The 18,225-nt window shown below is 39.3% G+C and overlaps 1 protein-coding gene across 1 annotated transcript in view; it reads right to left on the reverse strand.

Annotated features, from left to right (window-relative positions):
* MYCBP2 (MYC binding protein 2) overlaps positions 1-18,225 on the reverse strand; it is a 412,169-nt gene that overhangs the window by 130,538 nt on the left and 263,406 nt on the right. The window contains exons 45-49 of the mRNA XM_084646996.1: positions 16,499-16,671; positions 15,911-16,055; positions 11,683-11,895; positions 4,982-5,037; positions 4,281-4,396 (exon numbers count right to left, since the gene is read on the reverse strand). Coding sequence (XP_084503122.1) covers positions 4,281-4,396; positions 4,982-5,037; positions 11,683-11,895; positions 15,911-16,055; positions 16,499-16,671 — 703 coding nt within the window. The remainder of the gene's footprint in view (positions 1-4,280; positions 4,397-4,981; positions 5,038-11,682; positions 11,896-15,910; positions 16,056-16,498; positions 16,672-18,225) is intronic.

The following is an 18,225-nucleotide window of genomic DNA, read 5'->3' on the forward strand; positions in this document are numbered from 1 at the left end:
TCAAGAATCTGAATGCATCACAATTTTGAATGTCTTTATCCTCATCACTCCTGAGAGTTAGAGAAGTATTATCATACCTATTATAGAGATGGGCAGCTGAGGCACAGAGAGACTAAGTAAACTGCCCAAAATCACACAGGAAAATCCACTGATTCCCAGGTAATTCACCAGGCCATTCTTCCTCTCTCATACCAGTACTTAAAATGGATCTATACACTGCAAGAAACTAACATGGTTGATTTTTTCTTCAAGGTTTGGAAAGTACTTACTACTTTCTCCAAATATCCTTTACATCTTAGTACTGATCTTTCTCATCAATAATCTGCCAAATTCAGTTTTGGATGGATTTGGATGTATTATAGGTCCCTGATTTATGAGAGTGGTTCTCAACCAGGGGTACGTGTACCCCTGGGGATACACAGAAGTCTCCTATATCTCAACTCATCTAGATATTTGCTTACTTTTACAACAGGTTACATAAAAAGCATTGGCGAAGTTAGTAAAAACAAATTTCATATGAGTTCTTTTATATTGCTCTATATATGCAGAAATGTAAGTACAATATTTATATTCAAATTGATTTATTTTATAATTATATGGTAAAAATGAGAAAGTAAGCAATTTTTCAATAATAGGGTGTTGTAACACTTTAGTATTTTTATGTCTGATTTTGTAAGCCAGTCTGTTTTTAAGTGAGGTGAAACTTGGGGGTACGCAAGACAAATCATATTCCTCAAAGGGATACGGTAGTCTGGAAAGATTAAGAGCCACTGGTTTAGGACATCTGGGCTTTACCAGGACCCATGTTCTTATTTTGATTAGATTTTAAAACCACTGCCTTGTTGGTCAGCTTGGTACAGTTAGTATTACTGAAAATCGCTGAGATTTATTTGTTGCGATAATCTTGATAGCAGTAGATTAAAGGAAATGGATACAGAAACATTATATTATTCCTGGATTAGCATGTCCGGACTCAAGGGACCTGAATTCTGAGTTCCCAGAGTAGAATTTCTTACTCTTTGTTGAGAATATGACAGAGCTCTATCTGATACTTCCATGGCATACATTATCTCGTCATATACATGCTCTTCTTGGTATACAGTAGCATTCCCAAGTGAACTGAAGACTGAGGACCCCAGGCAACTCTTCTTGTAAACTAGGTTATTGTGGCTGATCTCAGTAATAGTTTTATTGTGATCTTAGTGGGCAGTTCATGGACCTTGCTTTAATTAAGGAGAGAATACGTCTGGTTCAGAACAGTGCTAGCAGGGTCATCAGCACTTTCATGAAAACTCTGGAGGTAGAGAAGAACACAAACTAAAGTATCTTGTATTGATAACACATCATATTTAGATAGGCTTCATTCAGTCTCCTGATATGAACTCCTTTAAGCAAAATTATTGTCACTAAGACATCCAATGAGGACATGTGAAATTTCATGTGTTTCACATGTTTATTAGGAAATTCAAGAATAGAGCATTCTTGTGATGTGGAACAACTTGGAGGACCAGGAGTCATTTTGATTACCTGCTACTGATTTACCTCCTTGTAGTTCTGATATATCTCCTTGTTCTCATCCCTACCTCAAAGCAGAGAGACAGAAGCTCGCTAGCACTCTGGTGCCCAACCACCAGTCTGAGGTCTCCATTCTAGAAGAGGATTTGAGAACTGTTGAGACCCCATAAACAGACTACTAAATTCACCTATTTTGAGAAGTATTCAGGTTCTAATGGCTAAGGCTCTTTTTTTTCCCCCCTTGAAAATGTACCACTTCCAAAAAAATTGAACAAAACATCAAGTTTAATAGGGCAGCATGAAATTTAGACACATTTTAACAAGCAGGATCAATCTAACAGTGCTTTATCAAGTTCTAGAAGTGTTTCAGTTCATACTTGTAGAAACAGGGCATTTCTATTCTCATTTTAGTTTAATGCTTGAAGATTTTAAAAGTGAACCAACAAAACACAACCAATTTTAATAAAAAAAACTTCTAAAAAGTTCTACAATAGATATTTCATTCAGTTGTAGTATGCTGTATAGAACTGATACTCTAAATACTAATGTAGGAAGTATTGGAAGGTTATTTTACACTGCTTTAAAGAGTTTTGCAATTGGCTGTCTGATAAAAACAACCATTCTGCTCCATGCAGTCAGGCAACTCCTAGGGACAACTCACTTTGGTGTTTTTCAAGTTCCATGCTTCTAGTACAGTAGCAAAAACCAGTCATATGCAAGATGAGCATTCACTTGGTCTATCTCAGATAAGCATTTACAATGATGCTTAATGGGTGCACAATACATTTCCTTCTTAATGTTGTGCTTGATATTTTGTGACAAGTTTACATGGTGACATGCAGATCTCTTAAGAAAAAAATGTTGTGGTTGAAATGTTCTGCATGATGGAAACAGCAAAAAAAAAGTTCAACCCGTGATTATACCAAGAGAAGCCAGATGTTTTATCATAAATACCTACCATTCACAAGCCTAGACATATTAATATGAATCCAGCAGAATTCACACTGGTAGTAATGAAAAACTTGCAAATTTTATCTAATATAGACAACATTCCCTTCAAATTCTGTAGTATTCCCATGTAGACTTCCCAATACTTTAACTACAAGACATACCTTGAATACTATTATAATTTTTATTGCATTATCTAAGACAATTGGAAAGTACTTTTTAACTACTACCAACAGGTGTGTGTCCAGGTACATTAGAAATCAAAAGTTTTGAGTGGCATATTACCATATGTAAACGTTCCCACTGAATAAAGAAAACTTTGTTTTATCTTGTTGCTTACTATTTTGCAACCATAAAGCAGGTTGCAGCAGACTCAAGACATTTCTTCTCACACACTACTAGTCACTAAATGTAGCTTTTACGATAATCTGGAATACTACAGGTAATGCAGCACATATATCCAGAGACGAATATTTCACTCTTATACTTCAGATATGGAAATATGCTAAATTTCCAGATACAGCCACTTTTTTTGGTTTTCCTCAACATTTATGCTCCATGTACCGTAACTCACACTGTTGTTCTCTAGAGCCAGTGAAGTAGCCAAGGGTTTGCAGGTCATAAAGGAAACTAAGCCATTCAGAAGTGGGGGCAAAATTAAAAACTTCAAATATTTGAAAGAATTGAGACTTGCCCCCACACCCAACTTTCCACAGATGAAACAAGAGTATTTGTAAGGAGCGTTGAGATCCCTGGTTTCTTAAGATTTTCCCCGCTCCTACACTTCTGTCAGATCCCCCTCAAGTAGCTTAAACAAGAAACTTTCCTTATACGCAAGACCACTGAGAGCAACATGAAAAAGAGGAAAAAAGAAAGCAAGAAAACCAGGCCTTCTCTCCGAGAAAAAACAGTATTACTCGTAGTATTCAGATCTGTGGAATCAACGTCAAAGAACTCAGGAGCACAGCAGATGACCACCTCCTGCACATTCACAACTACTCTCACATTTCTCAAGCGAGTGTCTGAGGGTTTTCATTGCACATGTGCAGGAAGTGAAACTGGTAAAAGTGAATCTCCTTTTCCCAGGTTTTTTGTTTTTCATGGCAGTCAATGTCATGTTTTCCATAAAATGAGGAATCTCAGTGAAAATATTAGTTTAACACAGGGTTACACTACTACTCTCTTCTGTCTTGTTTGTTCCATGCATCTTCACTTGAGCTTCAGACTGTAAACCCTTTAGGTCAGTGATCTGATTGGTAGTGACCTATTACTATCTAGTGCCCTGTAAATTTACAACACTAAATAAATAATTAAATTACCTACTAGGATCCAAATTCTGATTCTCTTCTCTTTTTCCCTGCAACAGTTAATCTCAAACACCTGTAAGGAGTGCTTTAGAAAGGTTTATGAGGTCATTAACTTTTGCAGTGAAAAAAGAATCCTGAGCACTAGTTGTCTTCAGTAAAATCTACACAGATATTCTACTACTGAAATGAAAGCTTAATTTAAGAAAAAATATTTAAAGGTAAATTGAAACAGTATTTGAAAAGAGTTCCAAACAGTTGGTTTAAGCTCCTTATGAAGGTACACTTTTGTCAGTCATGTCTTTACTTTCAGCTTTTTGATAACAATATGCGGGGGGGAGGGGGGAGCGGGGAGGAAGACATAGGAAAACTGGATAGAATGATCTTGGATCCCCCAAAGCAGTGTGCTAATTTTCATGGACATGTTACCTACAGAAATCTTCGCATACCATTGTGGATACATACATGTTAAGCACTTGTGGTTATTATATAAGATTAATGAAAATTAGATACCTATTTCAATGCCATCTATAGTAACATGAATGGTGTAAAGACCAACAGCTCCTGGGGTCCAATTTGCACAGTAAGTACCATCATTATTGACTCGGATCAACATGTTTTCACTGGGTCTAGACAAAAACAAAATAGACACTGAAACAATTAACCGAATGTTAACTTATTGAAAAGCTGCTGAAGCATTCTATTTAGAAGCCATTCCGCTGATTTATTTTCTGCCTTTTTTCCCTCCATATGCTCCCAAACTACACTGTCTTTTGTGGTCTACCAGGGACACTTCTATGGAAACAGGATCTTTGATCCACAGGAATTCATCTAATCAAGCCACTTATGCTTTTCAAGTTGTTTATTATGAAATCATAACCTTCTAGAGTAATTGAATGTGATATCATATTCAGAAAGTGAATTTAGGTGAGGAATATGCAATTGGAGCAAATAAACTAAGTATAAAAGATTGATTTTATGGAACCGTCCCAGTAACTAAGAAAAATGTGCTAGATTTTCACTGTTTTCCCTTACGCAGAATATTTTTCAGAGTGTTGAAGCCTCAACAGTTCTTTAAACAGAAATTACAATAACTCTGCTGGAACAATAAGCCTATTCACATAAAGTTCTGATATTAACATGATTTTTAAAAAGTTGATATATTTACTTTTAATTCCAGTCAATGTGTAACTCTCTGCAAGACGGTTTTTTACCTTTTAGGTGTTGGTGAGGCAAAGCGTAATTCTTCAAATGAATAGTTTTCATATACCTGCAAAGCAGAGAATTAAAAAAACGTTCAGCTAAAACAAAATCAAAACTCAGTCAATGCTATTATACTAATACTGTAAATTTTTTTAAATCAGTACAAAACAATTTCTCAAAACATGTTACTCTAATTGCTCATATAAGTGTAGAATAGGGAACCAGAAATTGATACAAAGTGTACACAAAAATACACATTTTTAAAGTGACCTTTTTAGATGAGAACTGTAATTATTGCTCATGCAAGGTGCTGATTAACAGTGCTTGAGGCAGGGAGGGAAGAGTAAAAGTATGCCCAGTTTCCACATTGCTAATGCACCTGACCCCAATTCTGAAGGGACCACACTCAAGGGGTAAAAAGGCCGCTAATCCTCTATCCACAATCCATTCTTGATTCCCCTGCTAAATCTGCCAGCAAGGGTTTGAATGAGTGGCATTTATATGAGGTGGACACCTGTCAACTAGGATCTAGAATGTGTATGAAGGCTCATTTCTTCTCTTGAAGAGTGAGGGCTAGGATAAAACCACAAGTAGCTGTATCTCTTGGTTGACATCAAATTTTGAGGAAACCTTAGGAAGAAAGCAAGATTGTAGATGTAGTGTCATTTTGTCATGCTAGAATACCACGTACAGAGGGACAGCCATCAAGGCTTCAAGCTCCCCCACTCAGTCCTACTTCTTGTTCAGCCAATCGCGGAGACAAACAAGTTCGTTTACATTTACGGGAGATAACGCTGCCCACTTCTTATTTACAGTGTCACCTGAAAATGAGAACAGGCATTCACTTGGCATTTTTGTAGCCAGTGTTGCAAGGTATTTACATACAAGATATGCTAAACATTTGTAAAACCCTTCGTGCTTCAGCCACCATTCCAGAGGACATGCTTCCATGCTGATGATGGGTTCTGCTCAATAACAATACAAAGCAGTGCAGACTGACGCATGTTCATTTTCATCATCATGAGTCAGATGCCACTAACGGAAGGCTGATTTCCCTTTTTCGTGGTTTGGGTTCTTAAATTTCTACATTGGAGTGTTGCTTTTTTAAGACTCTGACAGCATGTACCATACCTCGTCCCTTTCAGCTTTTGGAAGGCACTTCAGATTCTTAAACCTTGGGTCGAGTGTTGTAGTTACCTTTATAAATCTCACATTGGTACCTTCTTTGCATTTTGTCAAATCTTCAGTGAAAGAGTTCTTAAATCGAATAACGTGCTGGCTCATCATCCGAGACTGCCATAACATGAAATATATGGCAGAATGCAGGTAAAACCACAGAGCAGGAGACATACAATTCTCCCCACAAGGAGTTCAGTCACAAATTTAACTAACACTTTCTTTAAAGCGCATTATCAGCATGGAAGCATTTCCTCTGTAATGGTGGCCGAAGTCCGAAGGGGCACACAATTGTTTAACATACCTGGCACGTAAATACCTTGCAACACTGACTATAAAAGTGCCTTGTGAATGCCTGTTCTCACTTTCAGGTGGCATTGTAAATAGGAAGCAGGCAGCATTATCTCCCGTAAATGTAAACAAATTTGTTTGTCTTAGCGATTGGCTGAACAAGTAGCAGCACTGAGTGGACTTGTTGGCTCTAAAGTTTTACACTGCTTTGTTTTTGAGTACAGTTATGTAACAATAAAAAAAATCTACATTTGTAAGTTGAACTTTCACAATAAAGAGACTGAACTATAGTACTTGTATGAGGTAAACTGAAAAATACTATTTCTTTTGTTTATCTTTTTTATAGTGCGAATATTTGTACAAAAATGATCATACAAAATGAGCACTGTTCACTTTGTGTTCTGTGTTGTAACTGAAATCAATATACAGTACAGACCCGTTTACGCATGAATCCGCTTAAAGCGCGGTTGCGCCATGCCTTCCAGTGCTACCTATTTAACACGCGAGACTCGTTAACACGCGGTACAGGAACTTGCTATGTAGCGCTACAGATTTCCTCACTAACTTACTGACAGAAATAGACAGGAAGTGCAGAGCAGAAATTTGTTGTACGTCTTTACTGATATTGGTAAAGACGCATCGCGCACGCTTAGTCATTGTCACGCTAGAGAGATATATAATATATAGTAGTAATATAGTAATATATATACTACATTAGAAAATTTTAACCTTAGGCCTAATATAATGGCAGAGCGCAAGCATCAGCATTCCTACACTGTAGAAGGAAAGCTAGCTGCAATAGATCAAGTAAATAGCAGAGAAACCCAGGCCAAAGTTTCAAAAGATATTGGGATTGCCAAATCTACTCTCCGAGGATGGCTAAAAAACAAATCTAAACTGAATGGCTCGGTACAAAATATCGATTCTGATGTGGGGTTTAAGCGAAAATGTGTGCGCTATTCAGCAAAACCCACAATAGACAAAGCCATGCGCACGTCGTTTGCTCAGAAAAGGCTGAAAGGAATGCCACTAAGTGGGCCAATTCTTCAAGCCCAAGCGACAAAATTTGGACATTTAACAGGGGATGAATCATTCCAAGCCAGCAAGGGGTTTATAAGTCATTTTAAAAAGCGTCATGGTGTAGCGCAGGTATTGATTTCTGGAGAAAGCCGATCAGCTGATAAATCGGCTGCGAATGCGTTTCATCTGCAGCGAATGACAGACTTCATAAGAAAAAAAAAAGTGAGCCAGAAAGAGGAGAAAATAATGGCTTTTTTTTCTAAGTGAATCATAGACACTTTTTCCAGCATGGCCTTCTTAACCCACGGTCCGTTAACACGCGGTCATGACGGCTTGACTCCCGACATCTGCGTTTAAACGGGTCTGTACTGTATATGAAAATTTAGAAAAACATCTAAAAATATTTATAATACATTTCAGTTGGTATTCTATTATTGTTTAACAGTGCGATTAAAACTGCGATTAATCATGAATCATTTTTTAAATCAAGTTAATTTGTTTTGAGTTAATCGCTTGAGTTAACTGCGATTAACTGACAGCCCTACTTACAATGCAAGCATAAAACATGCGACAACAAGGTGAATACAAGCAGGCAGACGGGGGAGCACAAGGAATCACTGAGACAATATTGGTCAGCATGACAGGCAATGGTGCCAACTGTCTAACCACTGTCAATTTTTTTGTAGGTATCATGGCAAAGAAGAGTTTTATGGAGGGATTTGATGGAGAACAAATAGTTAGCTTTGCAGATGTTTATGGGAAGCTCCTCCCAAGCGTGAGGGGCTGTATGGGAAAAAACACAAAGGTGCTTATTTGAAAATTTAACATGTGGATGATGAAGACTGGCATCAGAAGCCAATTGGAGACAGGAGTTGAAATGTTGATCGCATATGAGAGATGGTAGGTAGGGTGGAGACAGGCCATGAAAGGGCTGGAAAGTGAAGATAAGTAGCTATGCTGGAAGTTTCCATGGCAAAACCCTAGAATCTGAGACTTCCCGATCTCTTTATGTCTGAGGAATTTGATGAGGAATTACATAAATTATGTGAAGTAGCAGGATGACAGCTCTTCTAGCCAGTGCCAATAATACTGTCCAGTGCCATGCTTCCTCCTCCTTTTCAGGAAAGCCAAAAGAGGGTAATGAAGCCTAAGTGTGAGGCTGGTAAATAAGGTGCTAGCTCTGGCCAATTCTGTAGGCATCAACTGAGCACTGACAAATTCATACCTGGAAAGCACACCAGCTCACTTATATGTCAATATTATTCAAGACAGGTGTTAGTCTTATAAGGAGGTGTTTAGACCAGTGGTTCTAAACCTATTACCATTGGGGGCCACATATGAAGCTTTGTGTGTGTTGTGTGGGCAGCATCCACACAATATATATATACCTCATGTATGGCCCTGAGGATATCACATGGGCTGCAACTGTGTGCTGATTGGGCTGCACCCAGTATACAGGCCACGAGTTGACAACAACTGGTTCAGATTATAAAATGCTTGTAAGTTGCTGTATGTATTAATCTTACTTGTAATTTCTATATTCCATGCTACAAGGTAAAACAAAAGTTTGTTTTATAATTGTAAAAATGCCTGTTCTGAATTTGTGAACTCAGATGGGAAGTGTCTCCCCTGCCCATCCAGGAGGACTACCAAAATTAAGTGGGCCATTGTAGGACAAAAGCTTTGTTGATTGCCCTATTCACCCATCAAAAGTATTGCAGGAGGCCTTGTCCCATTGGTTTGAATGCTGGAAGAGGGAAATAAAGATAGTTCACATTAAAGTTTTTCATCTCTTTGCTGTTGGACTGTTATAAGGGCTGAAACTAAGAAACAAAAAGCAGAGATCTGCAAGGTCAACCAGGGTTAGCCCTGAAAAGACATTCAATGCTGACTGAATACTATATTTCTGTCGCCTTTTGGAACCATACGCTGAACTCATTTGTGCATATATGTTGCCTGCTTTAACCTGTAAATAATTCTCATTTCTTCTTTCTAGTCAATAATCCTTAATTAGTTTACTATAGGATTGGCTACAAGAATGGTCTTTGGTGTCAGATCAACTGGGTGACTGGCCTCTTGGAACTGGGAGCAACCTGAATGTTTTGTAATTTTGGGGATAAGTGACCATTTATTTCTATGACCAGCTTGCCTGGGTGGCAAAACAGACTGCAGTGCCCAAGGGGATTGCCCTGTGACTCCATGGTAAAGTCTGTTACAGTGATGGTTCAACAAGAACAAGTGCAGAGTCCTGCACTTAGGATGGAAGAATCCCATGCACCACTACAGACTAGGGACCAAATGGCTAGGCAGCAGTTCAGCAGAAAAGGACCTAGGGTTACAGTGGACGAAAAGCTGGATATGAGTCAACAGTGTGCCCTTGTTGCCAAGAAGGCCAATGGCATTTTGGGATGTACACGTAGGGGCACTGCCAGCAGATCGAGGGACGTGATCGTTCCCCTCTATTCGACATTGGTGAGGCCTCATCTGGAGTACTGTGTCCAGTTTTGGGCCCCACACTACAAGAAGGATGTGGAAAAATTGGAAAGAGTCCAGTGGAGGGCAACAAAAATGATTAGGGGACTGGAACACATGACTTATGAGGAGAGGCTGAGGGAACTGCGGAAGAGTTAGTCTGCGGAAGAGAAGAATGAGGGGGGATTTGATAGCTGCTTTCAACTACCTGAAAGGGGGTTCCAAAGAGGAGGGATCTAGACTGTTCTCAGTGGTAGCTGATGACAGAACAAGGAGTAATGGTCTCAAGTTGCAGTGGGGGAGGTTTAGGTTGGATATTAGGAAAAAATTTTTCACAAGGAGGGTGATGAAGCACTGGAATGCGTTACCTAGGGAGGTGGTGGAATCTCCTTCCTTAGAAGTTTTTAAGGTCAGGTTTGACAAAGCCCTGGCTGGGATGATTTAGTTGGGGATTGGTCCTGCTTTGAGCAGGGGGTTGGACTAGATGACCTCCTGAGGTCCCTTCCAACCCGGATATTCTATGATTCTATGATCCAGGAGTTCATATTTGTTACTGGCTTGGTGAAATCTAATGAAAGAATATACTACCAGTTCGGGGGGTGCCTGCCCTGTTTTTGACAGTCTGGAATAGGCACTCAGTCATAAACCACTCCAGACAGCGTGATACTAAAAATAAGATGTCCCTGATGGAACTGAAAGACTGAAGCAAAGGAACTTCTAAACTGATGACATTCTTCTAAAAATATTGCTCTTTAAATTCCACCATTGCCAAGAAAACCTTGGAATGCATGGGAGGGTTTTTTTTGTTAGTTTGTCTGAAAGAATGTCCTGAAAACTAAAGTTGGCCTCTGCTCCACAGGAGTCAGATACTTAGCAGGCAAGCCCAATTTCCTTGGAATGTAGGTAGGACTGGAAATATACATGTTCTGTTTTTAAGAAAATGAATCTGAAAGACGAGGTGGCTTCAAGGCTTCTTACAAAAGGAAAACCTTCATACAGATCTCTGACCTTATGAGCTTTAGACATAAAGGCCACAAATACAAATGTCCTCCTTCAAGAATGCAGCAGCACTGAGCACTTTAGACTAGAGCTGGGTGGGAAACTGTTTTCTGTCTCCTCAATATCTTCAAGAAGTTGAAATTTTTTCCTATTTTAACATCAAAATCTTGTAAAATATTTACAAACCGAAAAACTGATTTTTTGGGGGTCAAGTGAAATGTTTTCTTTCAATTTTTACCTTTTCTTCCTTTCTTCCCCAGTCTAACTAGCTCAAATTTCTAAACAAAGTTCTTTCAAACAAACAAAAACAAACAAACAAAAACAGCATTTTCCATTAAGAAAATGTCAAAACAAAAATGTTTAGATCATTTCAAAGCTTTTTTCTTGACTTTTTTGAGCCAGGAATTTGGTCAAATCCAACCCTGTTTCTTAAACACTTTTGGTTTAAACAAATTCACATTTTTTGATGACAAGTGATTTGTCAAAATATTCCTGACCAGCTCTGCTTTGGTTCACAGGAGACAACTTAAGGTCACTCCACAAAATTTTCTAAATCATTTTGATTTTTGTAAAAAAGCAAAAATCTCTAGAAAGATCAAGTATATGTAATTTTATAAATCCAAATACCCCAAAATAGAGAGTTATAATGAATAAAATGAGATTTGCAGATCTTTGTATTCACTTGTATATAGTCCTTTTGTTTTTTCACATGGAGAATGGTATAACTGTCATTGCTTAAACGACAATAATTTACCTTCATCATTGTAATAGCAATGTAGCGAGCTTCTTTCACTATCATAGGTTCATATGAAGCATCAAGTTTTGGTGAAGGGTGTCCTCCAAAAGTCATATCAGTGCCAGAGGAAGTGGGTGCTGCAGGACTGCCTGGTATCCGTTGGAGTTTTTTCAGTTGTTCTTGTTGCAAAGATGTTTTTTTCTGTGAAACAGGAATAGCCTTGACCTCCACCTGCCAAAATGCAATAAGAGGTGAAAAGATGATTAAAAATTTCTATTTGTTTTGTCCCTCATTTCCATTTCCATATTATTTTTAAACTACTTACAATCTCACCCCTACATTCCCACTACCACTTTCCTGAAATGCCTTTATTTCCTCCTCTACAAATTCTACATCTCTTATTGAGTAACTCTTCCACTCTGCGTAGTAATGGTTGGAGCAACCTCTTCAGCAACCCCACTTGGGTCTAAAAGCCTCTCACCCCAACAAGGTCTCAGCCCCACCTCACCTCACTCCAGGTACCTGAATTTCTGACAAGTACTATTTGCTATGCAACTTTCAGATGAAGAGTAAACAAATAATCTGGAAGATGAGTTGATTTTTTAGTATTTAAGCTCTAAAACAATTGAGTCCAAACCAGCACTGATTATAGTGCCATTAATCTGAATTTGAATATGTTAAATGGGAGTTTGGCTTGAATGGGGAGTGTTGAATAAATGGATACCCATGGACACCTGCAGTCAAGTTAATTTAAAACATCAGTGATTTTAATACGCTCAGGTAAGGAAATCACAATGAAATTAAAAATCCAGAAATTACTTTGGCAGTAGGGATCAACATTTCCTTTTCCTGATCACTGGTCTAGGACCATTGCTTTCAGACAAGTTTCCTAAAGTGTTTTTAAGACTCACTTCCAGGAGTCTACAACCACAAACTATAGATTGATCTGACAGATAAAAACTTTCATCTGTGCCATCGAGTTATGCACATGGCTAATCTGAATCTCATCTGGTGTTACTGTTGTGGCCTTACCTTCCCATCATCCATCTATCTTTACTTTATGATACCCTCAGTTATATCACATAGGTTTAGATTGTAAACTCTTCAGTAAAGACCCCATGTATTTCCTGTTTCTTTCTGAGCCATGCTGTTTCTGTTCTGTACCTAGAACAATTTGGGGATTCAGTAAATAAAAGTCCTGAAAACATTTGTACTAGTCCAAAGTGATACTGGGATGTTAAAATGTAGATGAAACCTGACTTCAATATTTTTTGTTAATTTTGAATCTCTCTGAATAATTCTATTGCAATTACGTAAACGTTAATATTTGCACAATTTCTCTAGCTCCCTTGCACAGGAATTCTGGGAAAAAATTGGGTTCCAACTGCTGCTGTCACAAGCAGTTTTGTATGCCAGGATTTATAGACGCTGGAAAGGGCAATTATTAATTGGATGGTGGGAAAAATCCATGTAAACAAAGTGGCCCGTTTTGAACAGTTGACAAGAAGGTGTGAGTATCAGCTTCTCATTAGAGTCTGTTTTTGAAATTTTTTTATTGAAGAATTGCCACTTTTAAGTCTGTTATTGAGTGTCCAGAGAGACTGAAGTGTTCTCCTACTGGTTTTTGAATGTTATAATTCCTGATGTCAGATTTTTGTCCATTTATTCTTTTGTGTAGAGACTGTCCAATTTGGCCAATGTACATGGCAGAGGGGCATTGCTGGCACATACCACATTGGTAGATGTGCAGGTAAACGAGCCCCTGATGGTGTGGCTGACATGGTTAGGTCCTAGGATGGTGTCCCTTGAATAGATATGTGGACAGAGTTGGCACTGGGATTTGGTGCAGGGTTTGGTTCCTGGGTTAGTAGTTCTGTTGTGTGGTGTGTAGTTGCTGGTGAGTATTTGCTTCATGTTGGGAGGGTGTCTGTAAGCAAGGACTGGCCTGTCTCCCAAGATCTGAGAGAGTGAGGGATCGTCCTTCAGGATAGGTTGTAGATCCTTGATGGAGAGGTTTTAGTTGGGAGCTGTAGGTGACGGATAGTGGCATTCTGTTACTTTCTTTGTTGGGCCTGTCCTGTAGTAGGTGACTTCAGGGTACCCTTCTGGCTCCGTCAATCTGTTTCTTCACTTTAACGACTCCAATGAGAAACTGCAGAACTGGAATTAATTTGCAAACTGGACACCATCAAATTAGGCCTGAATAAAGACTGGGAGTGAATGGGTCACTACAAAAAACTAAATTTCCTCCTGCTGATACTCACACCTTGTCAACTGTTTGAAATGGGCCACCTTGTTTACACTGCCTCATTAGCACTACAAAAGTGATTTCCACCCCTTATCAACTGTGGAGAATAGCCCACTTCCACCTTAATTGAATTGGCTCGTAAGCACTGACCCCCCACTTGGTAAGGCAATTCCCATCTTTTCATATGCTGTGTATTTATACCACCTGACTGTATGTTCCACTCCATGCATCTGATGAAGTGGGTTTTAGCCCACAAAAGCTTATGCCCAAATAAATGTATTAGTCTCTAAGGTGCCACAAGGTCCTCATTGTTTTTGGGGATACAGACTAACACGGCTACAACTCTGAAACCTGAGCGACTATATAGGTTCTCTAACTACGGGATCCTCTATTTAAAGTGTGGGTCTACTTTCAGAAAGCAACTCTAAAAATGGCATGCTCATAACTTGCTGATTTTATATGACATGTATTCACTTTACATGTAAAATACTATTTTAAGAACATAAATACATAAGAATGGCAATCATGAAGTGATTCATCCCATCTTTCAGTCTCAGCATCAAGCAGTCAGAGGCTTAGGGATATCTGGAGCATAGGACTGCATCCCTGCCCATCTTGGCTAATAGCTATTCATGGACCTATCCTCCATGAATTTATCTAATTCTTTTTTGAATCCAGTTATAGTTTTGGCCTTCACAAAATCCCTGGCAACGAGTCTCACAGGTTGAATGTTCATTATGTTAAGAAGTATTTCTTTTGTTTGTTTTAAACCTGCTGCCTATTAATTTCATTTGATGACCCCTAGTTCTTGTGTTACGTAGAGGGGTAAATAACACTTCTGGAGTCACTTTCTCCACACCAGTCATGATTTTATAGACCTCAATCATATCCCCCCTTAATCGTCTCTTTTCCAAGCAGAACAATCACTCTTTTTAATCTCTCCTCAGACGTAAACTAGTCCATGCCCTTAATCATTTTTGTTGTTCTTCTCTCTATCTTTTCCATTTCCAATATATCTTCTTTTAGATGGGGAGACCAGAGCTGCACACCAGTATTCAAGATGTGGGCATACCAAGATTGATATACTGGCATTATGATATTTACTGTCATCTTATCTATTCCTTTCCTAATGGTTTCTAGCATTTTGCCAGCTTTTTAGACTGTCACTATACACTGAGTGGATATTTTCAGAAAACTACCTACAGTGACTCCAAAATCTTTTTCTTGAATGGTAACAGCTAATTTAGCCATGACCATTTTGTATGTATAGTTGGGATTACGTTTTCCAATGTATGTTACTTTGCATTGATCAACATTGAATTTCATCTGCCATTTTGTTGCCCAGTTTTGAGAGATCCCTTTGCAACACTTTACAGGCAGCTTTGGACTTACCTATTTTGAGTAATTTTGTATCATCTGCAGATTTTGCCACCTCACTGTTTATCCCTTTTTCCAAATCATGTACGAGTATGTTGAACAGCACTGGTTCCAGTACCAATTCCTTTGGAACACTGCTATCTACCTCCCATTCTGAAAACTGATAATGTATTCTTACCTGTTTCCTGTCTTTTGAAAGAACTTCCCTCTTATCCCATGACTGCTTATTTTGCTTAAGAGCCTTTGGTGAGGGACCTTGTCAAAGGCTAACTTCCTAACTTTCCTAACTTGCATGCTGAAAGTTGGTTCTTTTCTTCTTACACATCACCACCAATAATAAAGATCATGCAGGCCAAATTAGGTCCTTAGCCATACCTGCATAAATCCATTATAGACTAGAATGATTTAATCTGGATAAAATGGGGTTGAGCAAGCGCAATTAACCGCATAATCTAGACATAGTGGTGTTGCACCAATGTAAGAAAGTCCCACAGACTACCCAAATTTCAGAATGCCACTTTCTGCACTAATCAAGAATCTTGTGTGTGATATCAACCAAAAATGCTGACAAATTTACTGCAGGATGAAAACAGCCAAGAGTTCTAGTTCATACACAATTACCTTCATACTGGGAACGTGAACAATATCTCCATACTGGTCTTTTGTTTGCACGGTAATAGTAGTTGGCCAACCACATCGTATGTCATCCTTGTTTAGGATTAAAGATGTCTTCTGAGGATCAGCATATGAATCTGGCTGAAGCCATCTAGAACAGAGCAAAGTTAAAAAATATTTAACATAACATTAGAATGTTTTGTACTACCTTCTAATCATAATAAAGACAAATACAGAGACCTAACAAAAAGCCTCTAGTCATACTTGTAATTAAGGAGCAAAAACAGAGTCAAGTCTGAAGTAATTAAATATTTTTCATAATGACCGTATTAATAAAAACCCAAGGCCCAAATTAACAAGGCCTTTCTAATATACAGATACCAATAAAGGGCACAGTTATAAAAATGTATTACTACAGGATAAGCAAGAGGGCTAAAACATGTAGTTTTCAAATTCCAGTAATTTGAAACATAAATAAAACCATGATCCTAAGCAAAACAATACCTAGAAATGGTTTAAGTTCTATATTTTGCTACCGTGGTTAAAAATGAAAATAATGCAATAATAGGCTCATTCATACAGCGCACAAATCACCTTGCAAGCCGTCCACCACTAGACCCTGGTACACAGACTATGAAATCATCCAAAAATGACTGTTCGTTGCTTTGCATCTGAAGTGGAAGGTTTCCTTCAAGAGCTTCTAAGATGGTTGGTGAGTGAGACAGTGCCAAACCTTTTCCAAGAATGCCCGAGTGAGATTTACACACCTTTAAAAAAAAAAAAAAAAGATTTTCAGCTAAACAAATCTCTTACATGTTGATGTTTTCAATTATGTGACAACACTGGTAAAAACAGATTTTTGGGGTAGGATTCCACTTCACCTGGAAAGCAGGACACCATCTCCATACTCTCAATGACAGTACAGTGATCATGGAAAATGTCTTCTCCTTTGCACACAAGGAGGAAGGCCTTCTCCTAACAGAAACAGGGGCTGCAGCAGTGCCAGTGTGGACCCAGGGCTTGCAGCAGAGTCAGTCACCAGGCAACCTAACTAGTACAGCTGGCCTGCAGTGGGGCTACCTAACTGGCTACTCCGCCTGACTGGTTGGTTGAGTCTGAAGACTGATTCCAACCCAGAAGTAGCAGCAGTCCAGCATTTGCCTATAGCTGTGACAGTTCCTGTGCCTACTTATTCCCAGCCTTGGACCCAGTTTGCCTCACTGCAAGTAACCCGGTTCTGACCCTGGGCTCTGGTTCCTGACTACAGCTCTAACCCTTGGCTTTAACACCTGGCCACTGACTCCAGATCTGATCCTGGGCTCCAATTCCTGGCTACTGATTGCTGCTGTAGCCACCAGATCTTATTCCTCCTCTAAACACAGGGCACAACTGGGCTTGTCACTGATGCCTCCTCTGCTATCTTCTGTTCTATAAGGGAAATCTTGATGGTTTGTGTCATCTCAAAAGATAAACCCGCTTCAGGGCCTGGGGGAGAAGTGCTGAGAGGAGGAAAAAAAAAAAAAAGGTAGACTTAACCCTCCCGGTAGAAGAGTCCTCTTCACTTCCAGGAGAATACTGTAAGTAGCTCTTCTACTTGCTTCAGTGAAAATGTCCCAAAACAAATTAAGTAAGGGGCTCGAGATACAGCCAATGGAGAAGAATCCATCTTAAGGAACTTATTTTTGATGGGATACAATATAAAAAATCCCTTCTAGGGGGAAGAGAGAAGCTGGATAGGCCAGGGAATTGCCCTGTATCCAATGTCCCACCTCATAAGGTGGCTCACCTCCTCCCATCTGAATTCCTTGTCCTTTAACTGCTCTCTTCCTTCCTCCCATATGGAGGAGTGCGTAAGAAAGATGAGAGTCTGAAGAGTGCAAGAATACTCCCCTTCGTGCGAGTGACTAAGGAGCTCAGAGCAGTGGAGTACCAGAGTACTGTTGCACACCATTCACCAGCACTGTGCTAATACAGGCTACCTCTGTCCTTCTTTAGTGGCCCATACAATGGAGGACTGAAAAAAAAATGCTGCAGCCAAGGCATGGTGTCATGATCCTGGGGGTCATCGTACTCCAAACCTCCACCCAATGGCTTACGGGCATCAGCTAGAACTGGAACTCCCTGAAGCTCAGCTCAGATAGAAGGTTCCAACTGGTGAAACACTGGAGCTCCTGAATGGCCGGCTCACCCTACTTAAGTTGGAAGGAGGACGTAGTCTTCCATACAACTGGGCTCCACCCTCCTTTGGCATGCTCACCCAGTGCTACCCGCATCCGTCTCCTGACCCTGACCTCCTGGTTTCCTGATTAAACATGATTCTT

This window comes from Lepidochelys olivacea, assembly GCF_965140295.1.
Source record: "Lepidochelys olivacea isolate rLepOli2 genome assembly, chromosome: 1".
Lineage (NCBI taxonomy): Eukaryota > Metazoa > Chordata > Testudines > Cheloniidae > Lepidochelys > Lepidochelys olivacea.